Consider the following 22,104-nt stretch of genomic DNA (forward strand, 5'->3'; position numbering starts at 1 on the left):
ACCTCTAAGATTGGCTATCTTTTACAGAAACTCGAAATTTGCGCGGAATTCTGTGCGAGATACGTACAATAGTTTCCACAAACTTTGTCTCGAAACTTGGCAGAAAATCCAGAGATTCTAGTCGTATGCAAAGCATGTTAGTGGCAAGAGAGCAGGGGGAACGCGGTCTATCAGTTCTTCCACATTTATCGGTGGAGTAGAATACACGAGCTCCGTCAAGTGTTCCCAGAGGAAGATATCCAGGGGATTTGGGTCAGGTGGAAGCGGAGGCCATACAACACCCCGTCCAAGAAACTTCCCTGCAGATGTTCTGTCTAAATAACATCGCACATTAATTCCAAAGTATGGAGGTGCACCATCATGTCATCCTCTGTCCAACATGAAGTGGAACATCTACCTGTGCGCTAGGCAAATAGTTTGAGGGGAATGCACAATACCTTCGTGCAGTCAACCAGTCAGGCAAGAACCTGATGTCCACGGTCGCAGGTGTCAGACGGCTTAACGTCGCAGCAATGACGAGTATTGTGTTTTGTGTCGGCAGATTAGCCAACACAACGCACACTAATTGAGAGAGGAGGCCGAAATGCACGCGTCAACTCACGCAGGCTGGCGTTAGGTCTGAAACAATATACGTAATGAATGCTATAAAGAAAAGTACGTAGCTGCTGGAATACTTAACTTTAATCCATCATTTGTATACAGCGTTCTTGATGATACAAGTGAGACTCTCTCTAGAAATGGTTAATGGCGCCTTGCTAGGTCGTAGCCATGGACTTAGCTGAAGGCTATTCTAACTATCTCTCGGCAAATGAGAGAAAGGCTTCGTCAGTGTAGTCGCTAGCAAAGTCGTCCGTACAACTGGGGCGAGTCTCTCAAGACCTGCCGTGTGGTGGCGCTCGGTCTGCGATCACTGACAGTGGCGACACGCGGGTACGACATGTACTAATGGACCGCGGCCGATTTAAAGCTACCACCTAGCAAGTGTGGTGTCTGGCGGTGACACCACATTGTGCATATGGAAGACATCCTCATGCATGAACGCTGCTTCATTCGATCGTGTTACAGTGTATAGGAAGTCGTTGTTGGCCTCTTGTTTTTGTTGGACCTTTCACAGAATTGCATCTGCAGAGATTCCTCAGTAGCTAGAGTATGGCGAGTCCGTGGAAGACCTGTGTCACGCTATGGTGGAAGGAGAGAATTTGTGTCCCGAAGGCAAAGCACCAGAGGACGAAATACATATCTATCTGGATGACGTCGACCAGGACATCTAGCGGCGTATTTACGAGTTGCAACACCAGACTGGTTCCCAGTTGCACCAATGACCAGAAACATATCCACATGTTCACCGTTTGTGTGTGCCACTGTTTTAGAATAATACAAGAAGAAACTATGATGCATGTACGAGTATACGAGGGTTGCCCAGAAAGTAATGCATCCCATTTTTTTTCTTCAACAGTTCTTTATTGAACATAATGAGAATTACACACACGAAGGAATGATGTTTCGTCTACACACCCTATTTTTCCACGTAATCTCCACCCCGTTCTATGTTCTTCCTCCAGTGCGAAACAAGGGCACGTATGCCCTGTCTATATCAATCCTTGTCCTGGTGGTGGAGCCATTGCTTCACTGTGTGAATCACCTCCTCATCGACCTCAAAATATCTTCCTCGAATGGTATCCTTTAATGGCCCAAACAACATTAGCTCGCTGCAACATGTCACGTGTGACAGTCGTGAAGTGTCTCCCCGACTGCTGCAAATCGTGGAGCTCCGCCGAACCGCGTTTTGACGATCTCACCCTCCGTGCCCGGCGACTAAGTGTATTTCTGTCAACAGCAGGTGCTCCATAGACTTTGCACAAGCGTTTGTGAATATTCCCAACAGTTTCTTTCTCTGTAGTGAGAAATTCAATGACGGCACCTTGCTTGAGACGTACGTCACCTACAGACGGCATTTTGTAACTGTCCTGCACCTACGCTATCTGTCGGTAGTGACGGAAACTTGGTGCGTTCACTTCAGATAATATATACGTAACGTTTCGCATTCGTAGCCCTGTTTTCGGCTGAGAAAAATAATGCGGCGCATTACTTTATGGGAAACCCTCGTACATGGAATCTGTCACGTGCGCGTTAGTCCGATAGCAACTAGTCCCCGTTTGGTGAACATAGCATACAGTATAAATACGTCGTTAGTCGGAACGGCCTGTTGCACACAACTCGCATCACCTCTCTTACACCTTCTGTTCTGCATGCTTCATCCGATATCGCCAATTGTAAAATGTTCGTTTTCGAATTACACTGTTTCGCTAACGGTACTGGACGTAATGTTCCCACATTTTCATCGATAACAATAATAATAGTAACGCATGGAGATACTTACTAAGCGGCTTGCGCTTGTCAGACTCTGAAAAACATGATTAGTGGTTCCATGGTGACAATACATACAAACGGTAACCGAGTTTGGAAATTATTTGCACCCTGCTGGTGACGTAAGACTCAAACGAAACATAATGAACCCGAACGTGGCAAGATCAATAGTTAGTATTAATGGATGGGACCGTTAGGTGAGGGTACACAGAAAACAGGTTTGGAAACTAGCAGATGCAGTGGTGCGAAATAATTCGCTTCCACACCGTGCAAAAAGCTTCTTTAAGGGGCTCCGGAACGCCCTATACTTGCAATGTTAAAATAACGCTTATAAATTACATCTTTCCTCACAAAGTATTTGAGGTAGGAAGTTGAACTTTTTACAGATTATTTATTGGAATATGGGCTACAACTTAACACAGGGATTTTACAAAATTTTAGTTCAGTTATTAAAGATGATTTTTTTCAATTGTAATGAAAATTCACAACATTTTTTTTGCAATTTTTTATTTATATATTCAAAAATATACAGTTTTTTGGAAAAAGACTGTGTTAAATTATGCAGAAGGTACTGCGCAACATTTACTGAAAGTTTGAAACAAATATGTTTGGAAGATCCTTAGAAAACATGTAATTAGTATGAGAAAATAAGTTTTGGGAATCGAGCGACAAAGTTTGGATTAACTTTTTAGTGCATTCCAGGTCCGTAGGATGGATTATCTTCATCCTCTGCAAACTCCTCCTCCAGCTTCCTCTTGTTCCTCCTCCTGTTTACTCTTGCTTGTATTTCTAGACTCTTTACAGCCCTGTCTGCAGCCCGAAGGCGTTCCTTGTCTAAAGCAAGCATCGCTCGTACCATGTTAGAATGTTATTATTTACAGTAATAACACATACCTTTGGCTTTCCAACATTTCTCCTTTCCTTAAAAGCCTTCAGAGGATTTCTAATAACTTTACTTTTCCTCATTATTATACTTCAACAAAACAGAGACTCAAGAAACAGCATTAATTACGAATATTTTCGAGATAACGACAGAGTAAATAAACATGAAAGAATCGACAATCACACCAGCGATATATATTGAACCATCACAGGTTAGCCACAACACATACTTCATCTCTCATCACTAAAATGTACCTGATGAACACGGACGTTAATAATAACACCATTTGACAGCAGTTTAACAGCGCCACAGTGGGTCACGCCCATGTAGAACACATTTCAAAAAAAATTTAAAAATAGTTGTAGTCTTCGGAATTGAATAAATTATATACCTATTAAAAGGTAATAGTCTGCAGATTCAGAAAACGCAAAAAAGTAAAAATTGAACTTTTCATGATTTTGAGCCTTTCCGGAGCCCGTTAAAAGATGACCAATGAAAGCGATTGTACTTCCATTTCTGTGTTCGTAGTACGTAGGCGCAAATGTTTTGTAGAAGACCCCCAGTAAGTGTTGTATGACTATTAAGACGACAGACACCGTACCACTCAGACTACAGCCAGGAAATAAAAACAAATACTCCGCGACCCAGAATCGAACGCTCGACCTCCCGCATGCTAACCCTAAGCGTTGTCCACTGCGTCAACTGCAGAGCAGTGCTGCGATGTACTGACAAAGGTTGTTACCATAAGTGTGATTAAAATGTTGCCAAGTTGCCAACCTTTGACGTCCATTTACTATCGGAAATATGCACAGGATGATGTTTTGTGAAAGGCATTTGCGTATTGTGAGTACGTGAAGGATCACGCTGCCAAGTCCGAGTGCGCGAAATTTTCTTTGCCCTTTATATTGACATGGTACAACTACGGAAAAATTCTTATCAAAGGGATGTAATTACTTACATATTCAGAAAATGAATTACATGGTTCTCGTAAGTCAGACATCACGTGGAAGTGAAAAGATTTTTCACGTTTTGTTAACAGTGCTTACATTCGATAGTCCTCGAAGTGTCACTAGTTCTGCTTTTACTGTTCGCCAGTGTTCTGTTCCTAAGTTTCAAGAAAGAGGCTATGAAAGAACGTGACTGCAATACGGGTTGGGGGACCCAGTGCATACTACTGGAGCCCACTCTTTGTTCTACTGGTGCACAACGTTGCGATTGCCAGTAAAGTCAACTCCAATCTTATCGCTTCTACGAGGAAAAGATTAACACAATCTACCGATAAAATGAACCAATAAAATATTCCGAAGCGATGAAGTTCGGACGTTTTTAAGACTTACTGGCACGTGTCATACACCGGGCTGAGAGGAATATTACTACCTCAGTCCATAGCGCGAGCAACATGCTGTCTTGTGGGAACGAAAGGTATGTAAGCTGTTGTAACATGCGACTTATCTGCATGACCTTTGCTGTTTATGATCTCACCCATTTCCTCCAACTCCTCAACCTTATCTCCTAAATCTCACTATCCACCCACCCTCCCACCCACCAACACACACACACACACCCGCATCTCGTGGTCGTGCGGTAGCGTTCTCGCTACCCACGCCCGGGTTCCCGGGTTCGATTCCCGGCGGTGTCAGGGATTTTCTCTGCCTCGTGATGGCTGGGTGTTGTGTGCTGTCCTTAGGTTAGTTAGGTTTAAGTAGTTCTAAGTTCTAGGGGACTGATGACCATAGATGTTAAGTCCCATAGTGCTCAGAGCCATTTGAACCATTTGAACCACACACACACACACACACACACACACACACACACACACCCTTCCACTCCCATCTCGCACTCACTGCGCACGTCGTAGAACAGTCGTCGGTAGCTGAAACTCCTATGGTTTGTTCAGTTGCCGAAACCTATTTATTACAATTCTGGGTAAGGCAGCTCACGTTCCGCTTGCAGTAGCAGCGTTCTTGTGTTTACGTCAGGGGAAGAATCGGAAAGAGTGGAACATAAACGGTGTTACTGCAATTAAACTTTGTTATGACCGTCCCAAATTAATTTACGGCGGAGCTACTATTAGATTAGAAACTGAACTTACAGCTGTAATTATTTATTTGCTGCTTACTTTGACATCTTCTATTCTGTTTTTCATTATTTTACCATGACCCTCATTAGCCATATCTCTGCTGTTGCTAGGGGATATGGTGACGTTTCACTTTGTAATGTTCTCTAGTAATCATTACAGACTTTTCTCATAAGTTGCATCGCTCATTTAAAATCACCCAACTTAACGAGAGTATACTTTGGGTCTGTCGTTCGTAACCTCTTAATGGCGAATGGAAGATAGGGAAAGGTATGATGTGGGATTAACCTGTTTAAAAGAAACAAAGTAAATTGTTTCCTGTTTCAGTCATACAGTTTCAGTCAGGCGTATTTCGGAGTGATTAAATCGTTTTTAGCGTAATGTTGACTGCTACTGACAAGACAAGATATAAACGTCTATTCGGGTTGCAGGGTTGCAACGATGTAGAGTACTGTCTGTCTTTCGGCACTGCTGTACTATTTGTGTGTTAATACCAATCTTTCGTACTTGACAACCTCTCCACTCTGGAGAGAAATCAGATGCTATTAGCCACCATGTCTTACTGTTTATTTCATACGTTGCACATGGTCGTCTTAGTTTAATGTGATAGAAGAGTAACCATTCGTTTTTTCAGTCGACAAGTTTTCTTTTTTTTCTTCTGATCATCAAAAAACTAATAATTCTAACAGTAAGACGTTGCACTTAGCAGTGAGCTCATTTCATGCTATCAATTTCTGAGAATAAAAATGTACAACAATTTGCAGTTGAACCGGACTCTTACTTGTCAAGTAGTTTGTCTTATTCCGTTCAATCGTAGGGATAACTACCGATTTGTCTTTTAGTACTTAATCATTCACAGTGTATGACTGATGCATCTCAATTGTAGCTGTTCAGAATGGGCGGTTCTAATAAGCTTGTATAGAATATTATATTATGCACGCATTATTCAAGACGGAATAGGAAGAAATCAGAATGTAAATTGTGACAATGTCACGTACACTATTTGAATAAGCAAGGTTGCAGCGAACCACTATTCCTTACGATCTTAACTGAAACATGAGCTCCTATATTCGCTGTTCCTGAGGCTCTCAGGGGAATGCAGAATTTAAGCAGCTGTACTGAAAATGCAGGCCACAAGCTCTCTGCTCCTTGCTGCCCAAGTCCTAGACTTGAAAACTTCTTACATGTTCGGCATTCGAACAAGCTATCTCTGGAGAAGAAACCCGATCGCATTTACGGAACCGGATAGGATAGATGTTGAAAAATGGCGTTTTGAGATTTCAACGTCAAATAATTCTCAATAAGTTTCCTTTAATTTACGTCTATGGTCACAATCTTTTCTGTTTAACATATTACCGGTTTCGGTCCTTAATTACCATCATCAGATCTGCAGCAAAATGGGAAAAATATGAATACACTCGCAAACTGTATACAGCTTAAGAACAATAGATAGAGCATATTGAAAAGTAGTATTGACAAAATTTACATTTGTGCGCTTTAAATATGAAGAGGCATACCTGCCTCATAAAAACAAAGTCCTAATGCACTGCAGCCATAGTGGCATTGTCAAATGTTAAATGCGGAATCAGCACCAGCATCGTCAAATACATATAAATCACATCAGATGCACGAGTCATGTTGTCAGTAAAACTACTGTTTAAAACAAGCTGCCGTAAACTAGCCACAAGATGTTTTTGTAGTAAGTTGACCAGATGTCGCTCATGTCTCTTAGAGCCGCCAATTTTTTTGCTACCCTCTTTTACGCAACACGGTGTTCGCTCGTTTCAATACAGTGTCTGTGTTTTCTTTTCAGCTTGTAAACAGAAATGTGTTTATTTCAAATCCTGCTCTGGCCTTTGTTTTCCGTGAGGATATGTTTAATGCTTCATAATGCCGCGGTCTAAGAAAGTTTCCTAAACGAAAAAAGAAAGGTTCAAATTGCTCTGAGCACTATGCGACTTAACTTCCGATGTCATCAGTCGCCTAGAACTTAGAACTAATTAAACCTAACTACCCTAAGGACATCACACACATCCATGCACGAGGCAAGATTCGAACCTGCGACCGTAGCGGTCGCTCGGCTCCAGACTGTAGCGCCTAGAACTGCACGGCCACTCCGGCCAGCTCCTAAACGAAAATTTCGAGGTTATATGCACACGAGAGCATAAACACATGCAGTAACTACTCAAGATAATGAAAATGAAAATGTAGCGTGTTACAAGCAACAATTCCCAGCGATCTTGCTTCTCCACCACACACGTTGAAAAGGAAGGTTCGTAATTTGAACAAAAAAGTAAATACATCTGCATCTACGTCTACGTGATTACTCTGCTATTCACAATAAAGTGGCTGGCAGAGGGTTCAATGAACCACCTTCATGCTGTGTCTCTACCGTTCCACTGTCGAACGGCACGCGGGAAAAACGTGCACTTAAATTTTTCTGTGCGAGCCCTGATTTCTCTTATTTTATAGACCTAATGTGGAACCCCAGTCTGTAAATATCGTTAATTTTATCACACTGTTCAGTCACATTAATGTGATCATCTGTCAAAAGCCCGAATGACCACGTTTGCGCCACGGACCACCGCGAGACGTGCAAGAACAGGGTCAACGAGATGCCGACCCCACTGCCGTGCCCAGCCGCGCTACATTTCTCGGTTGTGGATCCACAGCGCGAAGAGCCAGATGGAAGTGGCCACACCAATCCTCGATTGCGTTACATCCGGGGTGTTTGATAGCCAGCGGAGTACGGCAAACTCATTGTGGTACTCATCAAATCCCGCACGTAATCTGCGAGCTCTGTGACACATTGCAACGTCCTGTTGGTAGACGCCATCGTGCCGAGGAAAAACCAACTGCATTTATGGGTGGCCGTGGTCCCCAAGGGTAGATGCACGCTGGTGTTGATTCAGTGTGCCTTCCAGAATGACGAGGTCACCCAGAGAAAGCCGTGACCGTAAGGTTCCTTCCTGGTCGCAGCACATTTGTTATCACACGTCTCACGCCTTACTCGCGAACGGCTATAGTATGTCCGTAAACTCAAGGTGGGGGAAGTGGCCTTTCCCGTAAGAAAGCTGCCACCGGCCTACAGGGGCACCCAAAATCTGTTGCCCGTTACCTGTCTAGCGGTGTAGATCGGCGTGCAGCGATATACGTCGTTCCTGTTCCTGGGATCTTAGTTGCCACTGTCAGTGAGTTAACTTTGTATACTTACTGATGTACTTCGATATCCGGGAGTGATGGATAATCGTGTAGCATTGCAAGAAAATGTGCAGAATACGAAGAAGTGGAGGTATTTGGGGAGTAACGAGCTTTCGATCGTCTCTAATTTTATTACAGCGTGTATTAAAGAAGCGACCCAAAAAGAACTTTTGGCTAATATTACCAGTCCCAATCAAAGGGCTGCAATTTATGCAAACGTCAGCCCCACCTAATAGGACGCGTGAGTACGGAATTGAAAAATAGGCCGCATGGTTTACTGGAATCGCCACGAAGGAAAACTAATAATATTGGGAGGAAACCCATCGTTATAGACAGTTTCAAAACCACGTAAGAACTTTGATGCTTATGGAACACTAAATCTCTATCTCGGTCACTATTCAGCTGATTCTAAGACATATTGCTTAAAACATGTGCGCAATAGCTATTCTAAACACTACTGAAATTTCCTTCGAAACATGTACACTCTTTGACATAAAACTCGACCGGCGGCCGGCCGCTTCAGAGGCTAAGTCCGCGCCGATCGCGACATAGGACAAAAAAACTGGCCAACTCGCTAATTCTCTAAGTCCGGTTATCTGCACAATCTGGCAACAATGTAGACTGCGGCACTTCCTGGAGGAAAACTTGTCCCAAGATAGAGAGACTCTAGGCTGATTACGCCTGTGGTCTAGCGGTGGAAGTGCGGCTCTCGCAGCCGAGCGAAGCAGACGTGCGGTGCGTGCTCTCCGCTGTCAGAGAGAGCCCGCGCGCCTTGTTTACTTTCTTCGGCCGACACTAACGTGACGCCGTAGCGCTACAAGACCATGGCAAACCAATACAGAAGATCAACCTTGAAATTCACATTTCGGAACGACCAAAGGCGCTCGAAGTCGAACGCTTTTTCAAGGAGGAAGCCAAGATCCCGGCTGCCGACATTGTCGGCATTCACTTTTCGATCGTCAGTAGCACGGTCTATGTAAAGCTCATAAACGAAACTACATGCGACAAGGTGCTTCGTGAGATGAAACAAGAACTCCGCTTCTGCCACGCAGATGGCAATGTTGGCAACGTCGAGGTCGGCCATGCCGCAATGGGACTGCGGACTATCCGCATATTCGAACTTCCATTTGAACTCCCGGCGGCAGAAGTTGTAGCGGCGCTCCGCCCCTACGGCACGGTACACGAACACGTGGCTGAAAAATGGACCCAGTTTAAGACGTATCCAGTACTCAATGGAGTACGCCAAGTGCGCATAGATCTCCAACGGCACGTGCCATCCTATCTACAGATAGGAGGATGCCGGGCCATAGTTATTTATGACGGCCAGCCGAAGACGTGTTCCGGATGCGGCAAAGAAGGACACCTTCGTTCCGAGTGCCTCCAGCGTCGGATCACACAACTCCCACCGAAGGACGTTGCACCACCAGCGGCGAAGACTATTCTACCCGTGACTTACGCGGCGGCGCTCACGACGTTCTCCACGCAACAGACACGGCCGACCGCTTCAGCGGTACAAGAATCACTTTCCACGGACAAAAACCTGGATGATCCGCCGACCTGGCCAGTGGTGGAAAATAGTACTACGACTCTGGAGCTACCGAACGCGACAGACATTGACGCCGGCAAGATGGCAATTGATTCCCTTATTGTACCGACCGAAGCGTTTGTTCCGGCGGAGCGTGAGTCAATGCCGTCTTCTGACAATGAAGGTCATGTACGGAAACAGCGATCACCGAAACGCCGAAAGCGCCGTCGTCGGACCGTGTCGGAACACAGCGGTTCGCATTCGGCCGGGGAAGAACAACTGACCACTCAAGAAGCCAGCCACGAAGCTAAGGCTGTTTCCACTGACTCCAACCTTGCAGAACAGACAGAAAACCATGCAGCTTTCGAACATCAGCCCATTGACAGAAACAGTGAGCAGCGGGAAGGTACCAGTGCAGGCAGCGAAGTCGCCCGGTCCCTTACTACCAAACATTCCGAGGCTATGGAACATGAACAGACATCCGCGCCCGCTTCGTGGGCCGAGGACGTCGAGACACAAGATCCCGAACCGCGGCCAGCCGAGGCGCCGCCGGATCATGCAGCATAAGCAGCACAAGGAGGACCGCGTTTGGCGGGGGTTGACATCACTTCCGATGTTCGCTTCCCTCCAACTTCAACATGGATAACCTCGCCCAAACAACGCGTTGCCAGGCTTACCGCCTGGCGACAATGAATATCAACATGATCAGTTCTCCTGTCAAGATCCAACTTTTGAAAGAAACCATACGAGCCATGGGAGTTGACTTTGCTTTCCTACAAGAAGTGAAAACGACTGCACTCCCGCACTTTTACGGTTACGCCACACATGTGACGCCCGGTAGCCCTGCAGAAACCGGAGTGGCAATATTAGTGCGTGAAGGTATTGAAGTTACCGACGTCACGTTTCTTCCCTCCGCGCGAGGAATAGCATTTACGGCACTCAACACCCCATTCATTAATGTTTACGCGCCGTCGGGAACCACAAGACGTCACGACCGCGCCAGGTTCTACTCCACAGATGTCGCTCCCCTTTTCCTTGGACGATACGACCACAGCGTCTTCGCCGGCGATTTTAATTGCTTACTTCACCCCAAGGACCAAATCCCACGTTACATGCCTTGTCCGGAACTGGGTGCGATGATCCAAGAACTTCACTTGTGCGACACGTGGGAAAAAGTCCACGGTAACCGCTCTGGCCACACTCATCTTACCAGTCATTCGGCCAGCCGACTTGACCGCATATATGTGTCACAAGATCTCACACAAGGTGTGGTGGACGCCGAATTATGGCCTCAAGCCTATTCCGATCACAGTGCCTATATCTGCACTATACATCTACGCCCCCAACAAGTCTGGCGCAGCAATGGCTTTTGGAAGCTCAACATAACTCATCTCCAGGACCTGGATTGCCGCCGGCAAGTTGCAGCAACGTGGACTGACTGTGAACGCCGCCACCCACGATACACCTCGACCCTGGAGTGGTGGCTTCTCTGTGCCAAACCAGCAATCCGTAGGACACTTATGCGATATGGCAAGGACGTGACTGCGTGGCATCGACAGACCCTCGATTTTTACTACGCGGCACTCAGGGACCTCGACGCCTTACCCCCCTCCCCGGAGAGACAACATGACCAAAGCAGAATCAAGGCTCACATACTATCATTGACGAAGCGTCAACTAGAAGGTGCAGTAGTCCGCTCTCGACGGCACGACCGAACGGTTGCAGAGGAACCCACTATGCACCACGTTGTGGCGGATAAGCGCCGACAACGCCAACATTTAATCACACAACTCAGGACACACGACGGTCGCTTGTGTACGACCCAAGCAACCATAGTAAAGGCGGTGGAGGATCATTTTCGTCATCTTTACAATGAAAGAACCGTCAATGACGAGGCCACTACTGAAGTGTTACAGCAGGTAACACGTACTATCGACGAGGCTACCGTGAATGTACTAACAGAGGAAATCTCACTCGAAGAAGTCGAAGACGCCGTGGACAAAGGTGCGGCCAATAAATCTCCTGGACCTGATGGATTGCCCATCGAATTCTACCGGACTTTCCGTGACATCATGATGCCTCGCTGGGTTATAATGTTCCGCGAACTTATGTCTCCAGACTGTGTTGTGCCGCCAGCGTTTGTAGAAGGTCTCCTCATACCAGTACACAAGCCAGGAGGAGGGCTATCGATTAACGACTATCGGCCGCTTACAATGCTGAACGCCGATTACAAGATTTTCACCAGGATTATGGCGAGCCGTATTAAGACGACTTTGCCGATGATCCTCGCTCCAGAACAGACGTCGCAGGGGGGAGAAGCCAACATACACATGGCCACCGGTGACTGCAGGGACTTAATAGCGATTGCTTCTGCGTGCCGTCTGAGAGCGGCGATCGTCTCCGTCGATTTCAACCGCGCCTTTGATAGAGTGCACCACAACTTCCTCCTACGAGTGATGGACTGTATGGGATTCCCACCTGGCCTCATCGACACCCTACAGCGTCTTTGGACCGCAGCCAGCTCACACGTCCAGGTCAATGGAAGGACGGTAGGACCAGTACCCATTAAGAGGTCTCTACGACAGGGTTGTCCCCTTTCTACCTACCTTTATGCAATCGCACTCGAGCCACTCCTAGGGGGCCTTAACCACCGCCTATCTGGCATCACGCTGCGGGACGTCACCTTCCGCTATAGGACATGCGCTGACGACCTGCTACTGCTGGTTCGTTCCAATGACGAAGTTCAAAGCGTACTAACCTGGATTGAGCGATACGGACAGGCCGCAGGCAGTCTTCTGAACATCAACAAGTCGGCGGCGTTGGACATTGGGCGTGGTCTCGGACCGGAAGCCCTCGCTCCCCTCCCACCAGTTTCTGATCTGCGATATTTGGGAATCACGTTCAAGAAAGATGTACGTAAAACAGCTGCAGCAAACTACCGACGGTTATTACAGATCATACGCGCAATGGTGCGACAGAACCTGCTCCGGGACTTGAATCAGCTACAACGTGTTGAATACCTGAACCTCTACGTAGCATCAAAACTCAACCACGTGGCACAGGTCCTCCCACTACCGCTGCAGATAGGTCGCCGGCTTCAGGCGGCCTTCAGTTACTACGTTTCCGCAGGTCATATCTTTAAAGTACGATACGACACTCTTACCCTCCCAGTGCACAAAGGAGGGCTGGGATTGGTCAACGTCAGGGCGAGAGCAGCTGCCCTTTACATGAGCAACATGAGGAAACGATGGAAAAGTCAATATACCTCTCTCACGGGTCGTTTACTACAGGTTCTGATGCCAGCCTCTAACGTCCCGCCGGTGTCGGTTGCGCACGTCGCACCACAGCTCTCCCATGTGTCGACCTTCATTCTTGATTACAGCTATGTCAGCTCGAACCTCTCCGCCACACGTCCACCAAAGGCGAAAGATTTTTATACCAACCTTCTGCGGGCTGTTCACCATAACGTGGTGGAAAACAAGTATCCTACGGTTCACTGGCCAAGAGTGTGGAAAACGATACACCACCACTTTCTGTCATCCACGGTGCGTTCCAAGTGGTATCAGATCGCCAACAAAAAATATGCCACACGCCAGCGACTTCACACTATTGGACTGGCAGACTCCCCTTATTGCCCAGATTGTCATCATTTGGATACCGATGAACATCGTTTTACTTGCGCATCATCGTCCGGAGTTTGGCGACTAACACAGAAGATATTGGCTTGTTACCTCCGGGTCACGCCTGATATGATTGACCCGCAGACCCTACTCTGTCCCGATGAAACTTACTTTCCGGCTGCAAAATATCATGCGCTTACATGGTTCAAAGGACTTACCGTCGCCTACATCTTTAGCGACGGAGAGAAAGAGCAGCTTGATTACTGGTGGTTCCTACAAAATGCTCACAATGCCCTCGAACGCACACCGAACTACCGTACGCTCTTCGCAAATTATTTACGCAGCGTTTTCGTTAACCCCCCACTCAGCTGGGGAGTGCCAGGCTGTGGTTAATGTGCTGTGCCGCATCACACTAACGGCTCAACGTTCTGCCTTGTCAGCCATGACCAAAGGAAGAGACAAGCTGCTGCAAGGAAACTGTTTTCCTTGAGGCACTAGCGAAGCAGAATGCCTCCGTTGCAGATGCCCTTCAAAGGCGCTATTGGAGATTTCAGATAGCGATGGCGAGGCTCCAAGTGGAACCAGTTGCATTATTGAAGAACCTTTTAGTTAGAATTAGATCAGTGGTTTATATTTTTATTTTTTGATTACTCTTTTATGCCACCTTTGTTGTTGTAACACTTACTTGTAACACTTAGTTACTAGAATTCTCATTTGTACACGCTCCCTAAATGTAATCGTATAAAAACAAAAAGTGGCAACGGATAGCCCTAACCTTGATTTCCCGTACTTCCCCTGGTCTATAGGCAGCTCTCTGGGGTGGGTTTACTCAGGAGCCAACGCCTGAAGTGGATCAGATTTTTTTTGTTATAGGATGGCGGTGGCACTTAGTTTTTTTTTCTTTATTTCATTTTTTAGTTCCATTTTCCTAAGGGGCTTTTTAAGGGAAAAAAGTGGTCCAAAATATTGATTTGTGGTTTCTTTAAAAAAAAAAAAGCGAAAAAAAAAAGCGGTAGCGTGCGTTGTTTCTGTTCATAATGTCAGTGGATCGAGAGCAGCTGGCATAAAATATTTTTATAGCCTCTTCTGTCTGAATGCTGAAGACGTGAATGTAATGGTAGCGCAGATTCAATCTATTTCGCTTTGTGACACACCGATATCAAAATTTTATCTAGTAACGATTTTGCGGCAGATTTCCTGCAGACTGTCCTCCTCTGGACGCCGTATGCGGCAAAGCTCCGGGATCCATTTGCTGGCTACTGGCAGCGGCCGTGGCGACAGCAGCGGCGCTGCACTCCCCCGTTCTTTATCGAAAGCGCCTGCTACCGCTCATCGCTTTTGATGATTTAAAACGCTTTATTATTAAATGTTGCTCCACAGAAAATTTCTACAATTTCCATTCACGCTCAAAAGCAACGGAGACAGACGCCCTGATTAGTAGGCGGGTAATCGGCAAGAGCTGAGTATGGCCCGAAATTAATTTTATAGACTGGGACGCAATTAAACCACCTCACTACATTCGATGAATTTATAAATGCTTCATACCTCGTTTCTTTTCCTTTCAAACTTAATTATTTGTGCAACTTTTGGTCAATGTTTGGATGTTTTCGTCAAGCCAGAGTGAGCGTCTGTGGTGTAAAGTGTATTACAGTTCTTGTTTCATTCCTTATGGTAAGTCTATGCGATAAACTGTGTGAATACCTTGCAAAGCATGCTCTGTAGCAGTGCAGGCACACTGCACATTTGGAGTTCCATGTATGGGTTCATGAAGTATTTATTGTTGATCGGAAGTGATACTTAAGGTCATCAGATTTAAACCAGAAAGATTTGTCGTTTTGAAGGTTTCAGAGAACGGAAAGGAATTGCTAACGCCGGTGTTGGAAAACGTCTACAGTTAAATGCTATTGCAAAAATTTAGAAGATGGGAACTATATTAATGAACATGTGCACTTCATAAACAACCTTCTGACATGTTAGACCTATATGACGAACAAAGCTCAAATTTATATCGTTGACAGTCGGTTTGAATCTTTTCAGGACCTATTTTACAGTGAAGCACCTTGGAATTTGCAAAGCAGAAATCCATGATATTAACTTAATTTACTAAGTCGAAATCGGACGAAGATTGATGTTTAAAGGCGTTCTTCAGATTTCGCATAAGAAATTTTTACTAGCAGTTTGCAACTCCATTAATTAAAATGGAAAATAAAAGGTTGTAGTCAGCGGCTTCTACCGTGATTCGAACTTATAGTACAAGCACTGCAACGCACAAGGGAACCTCTGAGCTAACGACACACTGGCGGCCAGAGGCGGACTATAGTCACTGCGATGTTGCTTGAGCCTCAAAACGCAACCTTAAACACACAAACAGAGGAGGTGGAGATTACTGTTTTAACGTCCCGTCGACAACGATGTCATTAGAGACGGAGCACAAACTCGGATTAGGGAAGGATGGGGAAGGAAATCGGCCGTGCCCTTCCTAAGGAACCATCCCGGCATTTGCCTGAAGCGATTTAGGGAAATCATTGAAAACCTAAATCAGGATGGCCGGGCGCGGGATTGCACCGTCGTCCTCCCGAATGCACACACAAACAGGTGTTACTTATGTGAAGAACGCCGTTCTTGGAGTCCAGAAATTAAATATACTTTCTAATTGTGTCATCTTGCAGTGGATTATATCGTACGAGTCTTCGATGTGGAAAACGAATGTCAAGTGAATTTAGCGAAGTAACGCCGACCTACACCCGGAAGTAAATGCACTATCAGAGTGTTGACAAATACTTGCTACGACTCTGCCATTTCTCGGCTCTCTGACGAGGCAGCTCTTCAGCGAAATGCTTGCCGTGATTCTCCGATACGGTTCTTCAGAGTGGAGACGCGCGCGCACGTTTGGTTTCTATGCGGCGTTCTCCCCTGATGGTTTCTGACGTCGCCTTGTGGGCTATGTATACATATGAGACATTCAATTATCATTAATCTAGATTGATACAAGTTTCAGCTTCCGGCGTGGAAGAAGGCTGTTGACGCCGACATTATATCGTTTCAACGTAGGGAAAGCAAAACGGATCTTTCAATGTTTCTCATTCAACATAAAGCATGTGAGATAAATTTCCGTAACGTTTATAATCATCTAAAAATACAAACGAAGTAAAAATACACCGGAAGCTTATTCGAATTGAATATAATGTAAGATACCAAACGCTTTGCACCTCGATGTCGAATTTGTCCACTTGCAATCGTTTGCAGCATGCACATAGAATGTCATGATTACCACGAGAATGAAGAAATATATTGGTAAGGATGGAAGCAAGAAGAGACGCAGTCAACAAATATTCTATTCCTCATGGCATTCATTTCATTTGACGCGTAAGAAGAGGTAAAGCGGGAATTTACTTTCGTTAACACGAAAGATATGCCGCACATATTGATAACGAGGAAGTCTGCGTCTTCATACGTTTCCTCCTTGAAATCTGTATGCTCTATTATATACTAAGTAGCCCGATCATTGTTTCAGTAATGTTACCCTCTTGTTTGACCCCGTAACGATGAACACATTCCAAATGCATGTCTCTGCGTGAAAGTAGCTGTTCGAACCCTTCCTGGGTTGTTTTTTGTTTTATTGCTTGGAATTCCTGAAGCAGACCACTGTGCCTTCCCCCTTCGTGGGTTAGGTCTCAAAACTAAACCGCTTTGTATCCAATGGCATAATTTATTCATACTGCATCAGCATAAGACTCTTGTGAGTGAGATAATGACAATAACAATCGTAACAAGAACAAGCAAATAATGAAATTTATTCCAACGCAGAACGAGAATGACTTTAAATATAAAAATCTATATCTGTATCCATATCTATTGATCTTTGAGTTGGCACAATGCAAATATATTCTTAGCATTTAGTTACTGAATTTTGTTCTGGATGTTTGCAGAGAAAAGGAAAAGTCGGCACTTCTCGCTAGTGTAAAATAATGTGAACCAGCAACTACCCTTTCCTTAGAACACGACTCAAGCAGGTCCTCAAGTAGGCACTGCTGCATTCTGTTCCCTAACATTGCTCTGATGACGGTTAATGCAGATGGTTCCGATTATGAAATACAAAACGTATTGCAGGTTAGTCCCTAGAATAGTAACATTAAATTTGCGTTGTAGACGGCACATGAACGTGACGACTATCCATATCACTCATCAATATAAAAAGACAATATTTTGGGAATTTAGCAGGATTACTCAAAATGAATTCTGAAATTGGGTGACTGACCGCACAGGTGCTAAACGTCGTCAAGAGTATACGATGTCCTAATCGCATTAGGAATATGAAGATCGTCTTCGACAGCTCGCAACTTTCACATTGCTATCTCCACCCTACTCCAGACAGCTCTCGGTGGAGTTGCACTACGTTGCCGATGTTATGGAAGGCCTTCAGACCGACAACAGACCACATATTGAAAAATACAAGCGAATTCTCTTGCAGCGTAAGCTTATTGTAACTAATCTAAAAATTATTGGAGAGGAACATTGTCCTATTCAAAAAAAGTAAAATGTTACACACTGTTGACGTCAAATGGACATTATCTATGTCCTGTCTTGTGTCCTACCCATCTATAATATCAAGTGTACTATGAACATGATTATATATAATGGATTATAAGGTAATGCATTGATACCAGATGGTGGGGGCCGGCCGATGTGGCCATGCGGTTCTAGGCGCTTCAGTCTGGAACCGCGTGACCGCTACGGTCGCAGGTTCGAATCCTGCCTCGGGCATGGATGTGTGTGATGTCCTTAGGTTAGTTAGGTTTAAGTAGTTCTAAGTTCTAGGGGACTGATGACCTTAGAAGTTAAGTCCCATAGTGCTCAGAGCCATTTGAACTATTTAACACAAAATGACATTAAAAATTTAAGTTATTCACGAGCAGCTAGTTGAGAATATGTATGAACATTAAATGACACGACGAACCGTCTTGTTCTGCATATGGATTCAAACCCAGCTCATGCAGACTAAGCAAGGATTTCGTGTCTGATGGAAACTAACAGTCATTCCTGATTAGGCATACAGAGAGTGATATACCTCGATTTTAGACAGTATCAGTTAGCAAATATCAACTTTAAATTGCATAACGCAAACATTTTTAACAGACGCGAATTCCTACCCAGCATCTATTGTCCCTGTTAACGAACTACGAGAGATGTTAAATATTGCTTCTTCACAAGTAACTTACTTGAAATGCCGTGAGGTAAAGCTGTGTGTTGGACACGGATTCGAACCCGGAACCTAATCGGATTGCTATCGAAGCACAGTCAAATGTGACATATCGGAATTTCGCGGCAGTAACTAGATGTTTTAACTGAAATGACGAGACGAAACATTAATTTTTTCCTTCCCAGGACTCCAACCCGGCACCTATCGCTGTTATATTCTAGAGAAAACTAACGTTAAATATGGGTTTGTTGCACCAGCAGTGACATGTGAGCATGTTTGAACTGAAATAATATGACGAAGAGTTCAGCGCTCACTGGGAATAGAGCCCCACACATATCGTTGTTGACTACACACAAAGAGACGTCAGCTACCGAATTTTTCTCCACCAGCTGCTCAGAATAGCATCTTGAACTTACAGTCATCTCGCAAATAGTTCTGTGTCTCACTGGGAGTTAAAAACGTCAGATATCGTTAGTGTTGACAGCGAATGAAAATACATTAAAAATCAAAATTATTATCCACCAGCAGATAGGTGTTCTCATGCTAGAGCTTGATAATACATAATTAAATCTTTAGTGCCGCGCCAGGATTCGATCCCATTCACGCATAATATGTGAAGGTGTTGAGGAATCTGCAGTTTTGAACAAACATCAAATTGTAGCCGAGCTGTATTGCCACGAAGGGATCAAATTCCGCGTTAAGGGCGGTCTGAGTTGCATTCCCAGTTCAGAACCAATTTTATCGACATACAGAAGCTCAAATAAAAGATGGAATAAGTGTCCTGTGACCATACATAGCGTTTGTGTCGTCACTTGAAATAAATAACTAGTATAAGAAAGGTTACCTGTGATAGAGTTTCTACATGTCGCCACTCCAGACTTTATTGTGGTTCAACCTACCGTCTACTTGGTAAAGAAGGAATATCATCTTTAATGTGAATTTTCAGACCACGCAGCCATTATATCTCCTCCACTTGGTGTAGCCAGGAGAGAATGGAATCTGTCTCTCCCTATCTAAAATCATTGACAGAAGTGGGAATCGAACCCAGACCATAGGTATAACAACCTACCATCCGTCCAACAGACCACGAAATCCTCTTCTCTGCGAGTCATTTTTCTATCGTAACGCAGTTGCGCCACACTGGATGAGAATTCTGACACACAGGCTCCCTGTAGTAATTTGCAGCATGTTCAGTAAATTCATTTACTTGGTTGACCGAATCACCATGAACTAGCTGCCTCGGCTACCCAGTGCATACATACATTCGACTATTTTGTAATCACAGAAATAAAATCACGTTACTGCCACCTACACACAACTGCCAACATTGTAGGACGCAGAAGTTTAAATAGGAAGTGTTCCTTTCCACTTGAGCTATTCTATTGCGCTATCTGTTACTAGAAAACGTCGTTCAGTCCAAAAGAAAAGCTGTAACTGTTTGTCTCTCAGAAGTCAAGACCTGGCCATATGCATAATCTCACAGTGCTGTGGAATCCAAAAGTTCTGGAGGAATAGTTGCCGAGCTCTGGAGCTGTTGTAGCTACGTGTCAGCTTGTAGCATAGATAAGATGTCGCGAGTTCGAATACATTCAGTGCTACATTTTTTAAAACGCAATTCTGCTCTCTGCTGAAGTTATCAATCTAATGGAACTTTGAACATAATTCCCTTCACTTCTCAACCCAAAGTAGTCGCATGTGGAAAAAGGACTAACTACTGTGACATTTTGTTCTATTCAGGTTTAATAGACAGCAGGCAGCAGATGCATCTCGAAGATGTGCAGGGAGAGCGCATCGTGCCATAATATGTCAGAAAAGTATTTTCTACATTAGCCGTCGTGTGGTAGTGATATTTTATTCTTCTTCAAACTTTGATTGACAGCTTTAACTCAGAACAAATTTTCTACATGCATGTAATCAATAAACTGCATGTGCATTGTCAGACTGTCATAGGTAACATCAGAGAATTCGCATATATCGTTGATGATTAATTTCTCTCTCATGTTTACTATTGTTTTAACAACACTAAAGGAAACCTTACGAAAATTGTGCACTGTATTATAAGAAATGAAATAAAACTAACCATGATAACCTTACGACGAAAGTATCTGTACACAAGCATGCCTCTATCGACACGAATTAGTAAAATCCTACTCACTTGGATTTTGATTGGGTCTGTGTTTAAGTGGTATGCTGTGTTATACTCAAGAGGTATGCAAATGTGGCATTTCATAAATATAGTTACGTATTCCTAGAAACCCAAAATTCGCTTGTCAGCAGCGGAAAGAGGCGTTACCTGTTGTTTTTCAACATTTCACTATGAGCTGAAAGCATTTTCTTGCGATTTCCTTATTGATGTTTGATCTGACTGCTTGTAGCTCTTTCACAGAAGGGATAAAAACGTTTCAGTTAGTGAGACTGGAACTGCGAACCGTAACAGACGCTGTTTCACAGGTCAGCACGTTACAACAGAGCTGGCGAGGAGGTATGGTTCTCAGCTTCCTATTACGATGGCAATAGTAACTAGAACTCGTAAACCGCTATTTAAAGGTCGAGATTAGCTGCGATTTCCACCTGCAACGACTTTCCTGGGCTGAAAACCGTAAATTTTCAATCTTTTGTTACCCTTCAAGCTATAATAACTCAGATTATTCAATGGAAATGACAGGTAAAATCAAGTGAACTTTGAGGCTTAATTCCGTGCACACCAGGAAGTAACTCGTCGATCACAGAGTTGCCAAACATACGTTGCCTTGTTGCCAAATCTCAGTTACAGTACCAGCAGGAAGAAGACGAACCGATGTGATCCTACAGCGGTCTGGGAAGTGACCATAGCTGGTGTCTCCAAGTCGCGGCTGCTACGGCCTGGAATACGTAATGCGTCTGATTCGCTTTCTGTAACTAGGTTTAGGGACTGGAGCGTAGTTACTAATAATACTCAGAACTGACTGCAAACTGAGCATCATAAATCAGTAACTCTCATTGTTGTTTTTATATTTCTTTCGTAAGTGCACTCAAAACTAAGAAAGTCATTCACAGGCGTTGTCGTGCCTCGCCGGTAGTCGAGCACAACATACAAATAAAAATTAAAAAGAATGTGTGTGTGTGTGTGTGTGTGTGTGTGTGTATGTGAGAGAGAGAGAGAGAGAGAGAGAGAGAAATAAAAAGCAATGAGAGAGAGTGTAAAAAATTGTTGTAAAGAAATTGAATCATGGTATTTAAAGAAATCTTTCA

General features: G+C 44.5%; 1 protein-coding gene across 2 annotated transcripts in view; it reads left to right on the forward strand.

Annotated features, from left to right (window-relative positions):
* Nucleotides 1-4,603: 4,603 nt before the first annotated feature.
* Nucleotides 4,604-22,104, forward strand: part of LOC126094429 (protein slit-like) — a 141,617-nt gene continuing 124,116 nt past the window's right edge. For both annotated transcript variants that reach the window (XM_049908797.1, XM_049908798.1), the window contains exon 1: nucleotides 4,604-4,672. In XM_049908797.1, coding sequence (XP_049764754.1) covers nucleotides 4,650-4,672 — 23 coding nt within the window. In that variant the 5' untranslated portion in view covers nucleotides 4,604-4,649. The remainder of the gene's footprint in view (nucleotides 4,673-22,104) is intronic.

Source organism: Schistocerca cancellata, chromosome 8 (assembly GCF_023864275.1).
Source record: "Schistocerca cancellata isolate TAMUIC-IGC-003103 chromosome 8, iqSchCanc2.1, whole genome shotgun sequence".
In the NCBI taxonomy this organism is placed as follows: Eukaryota; Metazoa; Arthropoda; class Insecta; order Orthoptera; family Acrididae; genus Schistocerca; species Schistocerca cancellata.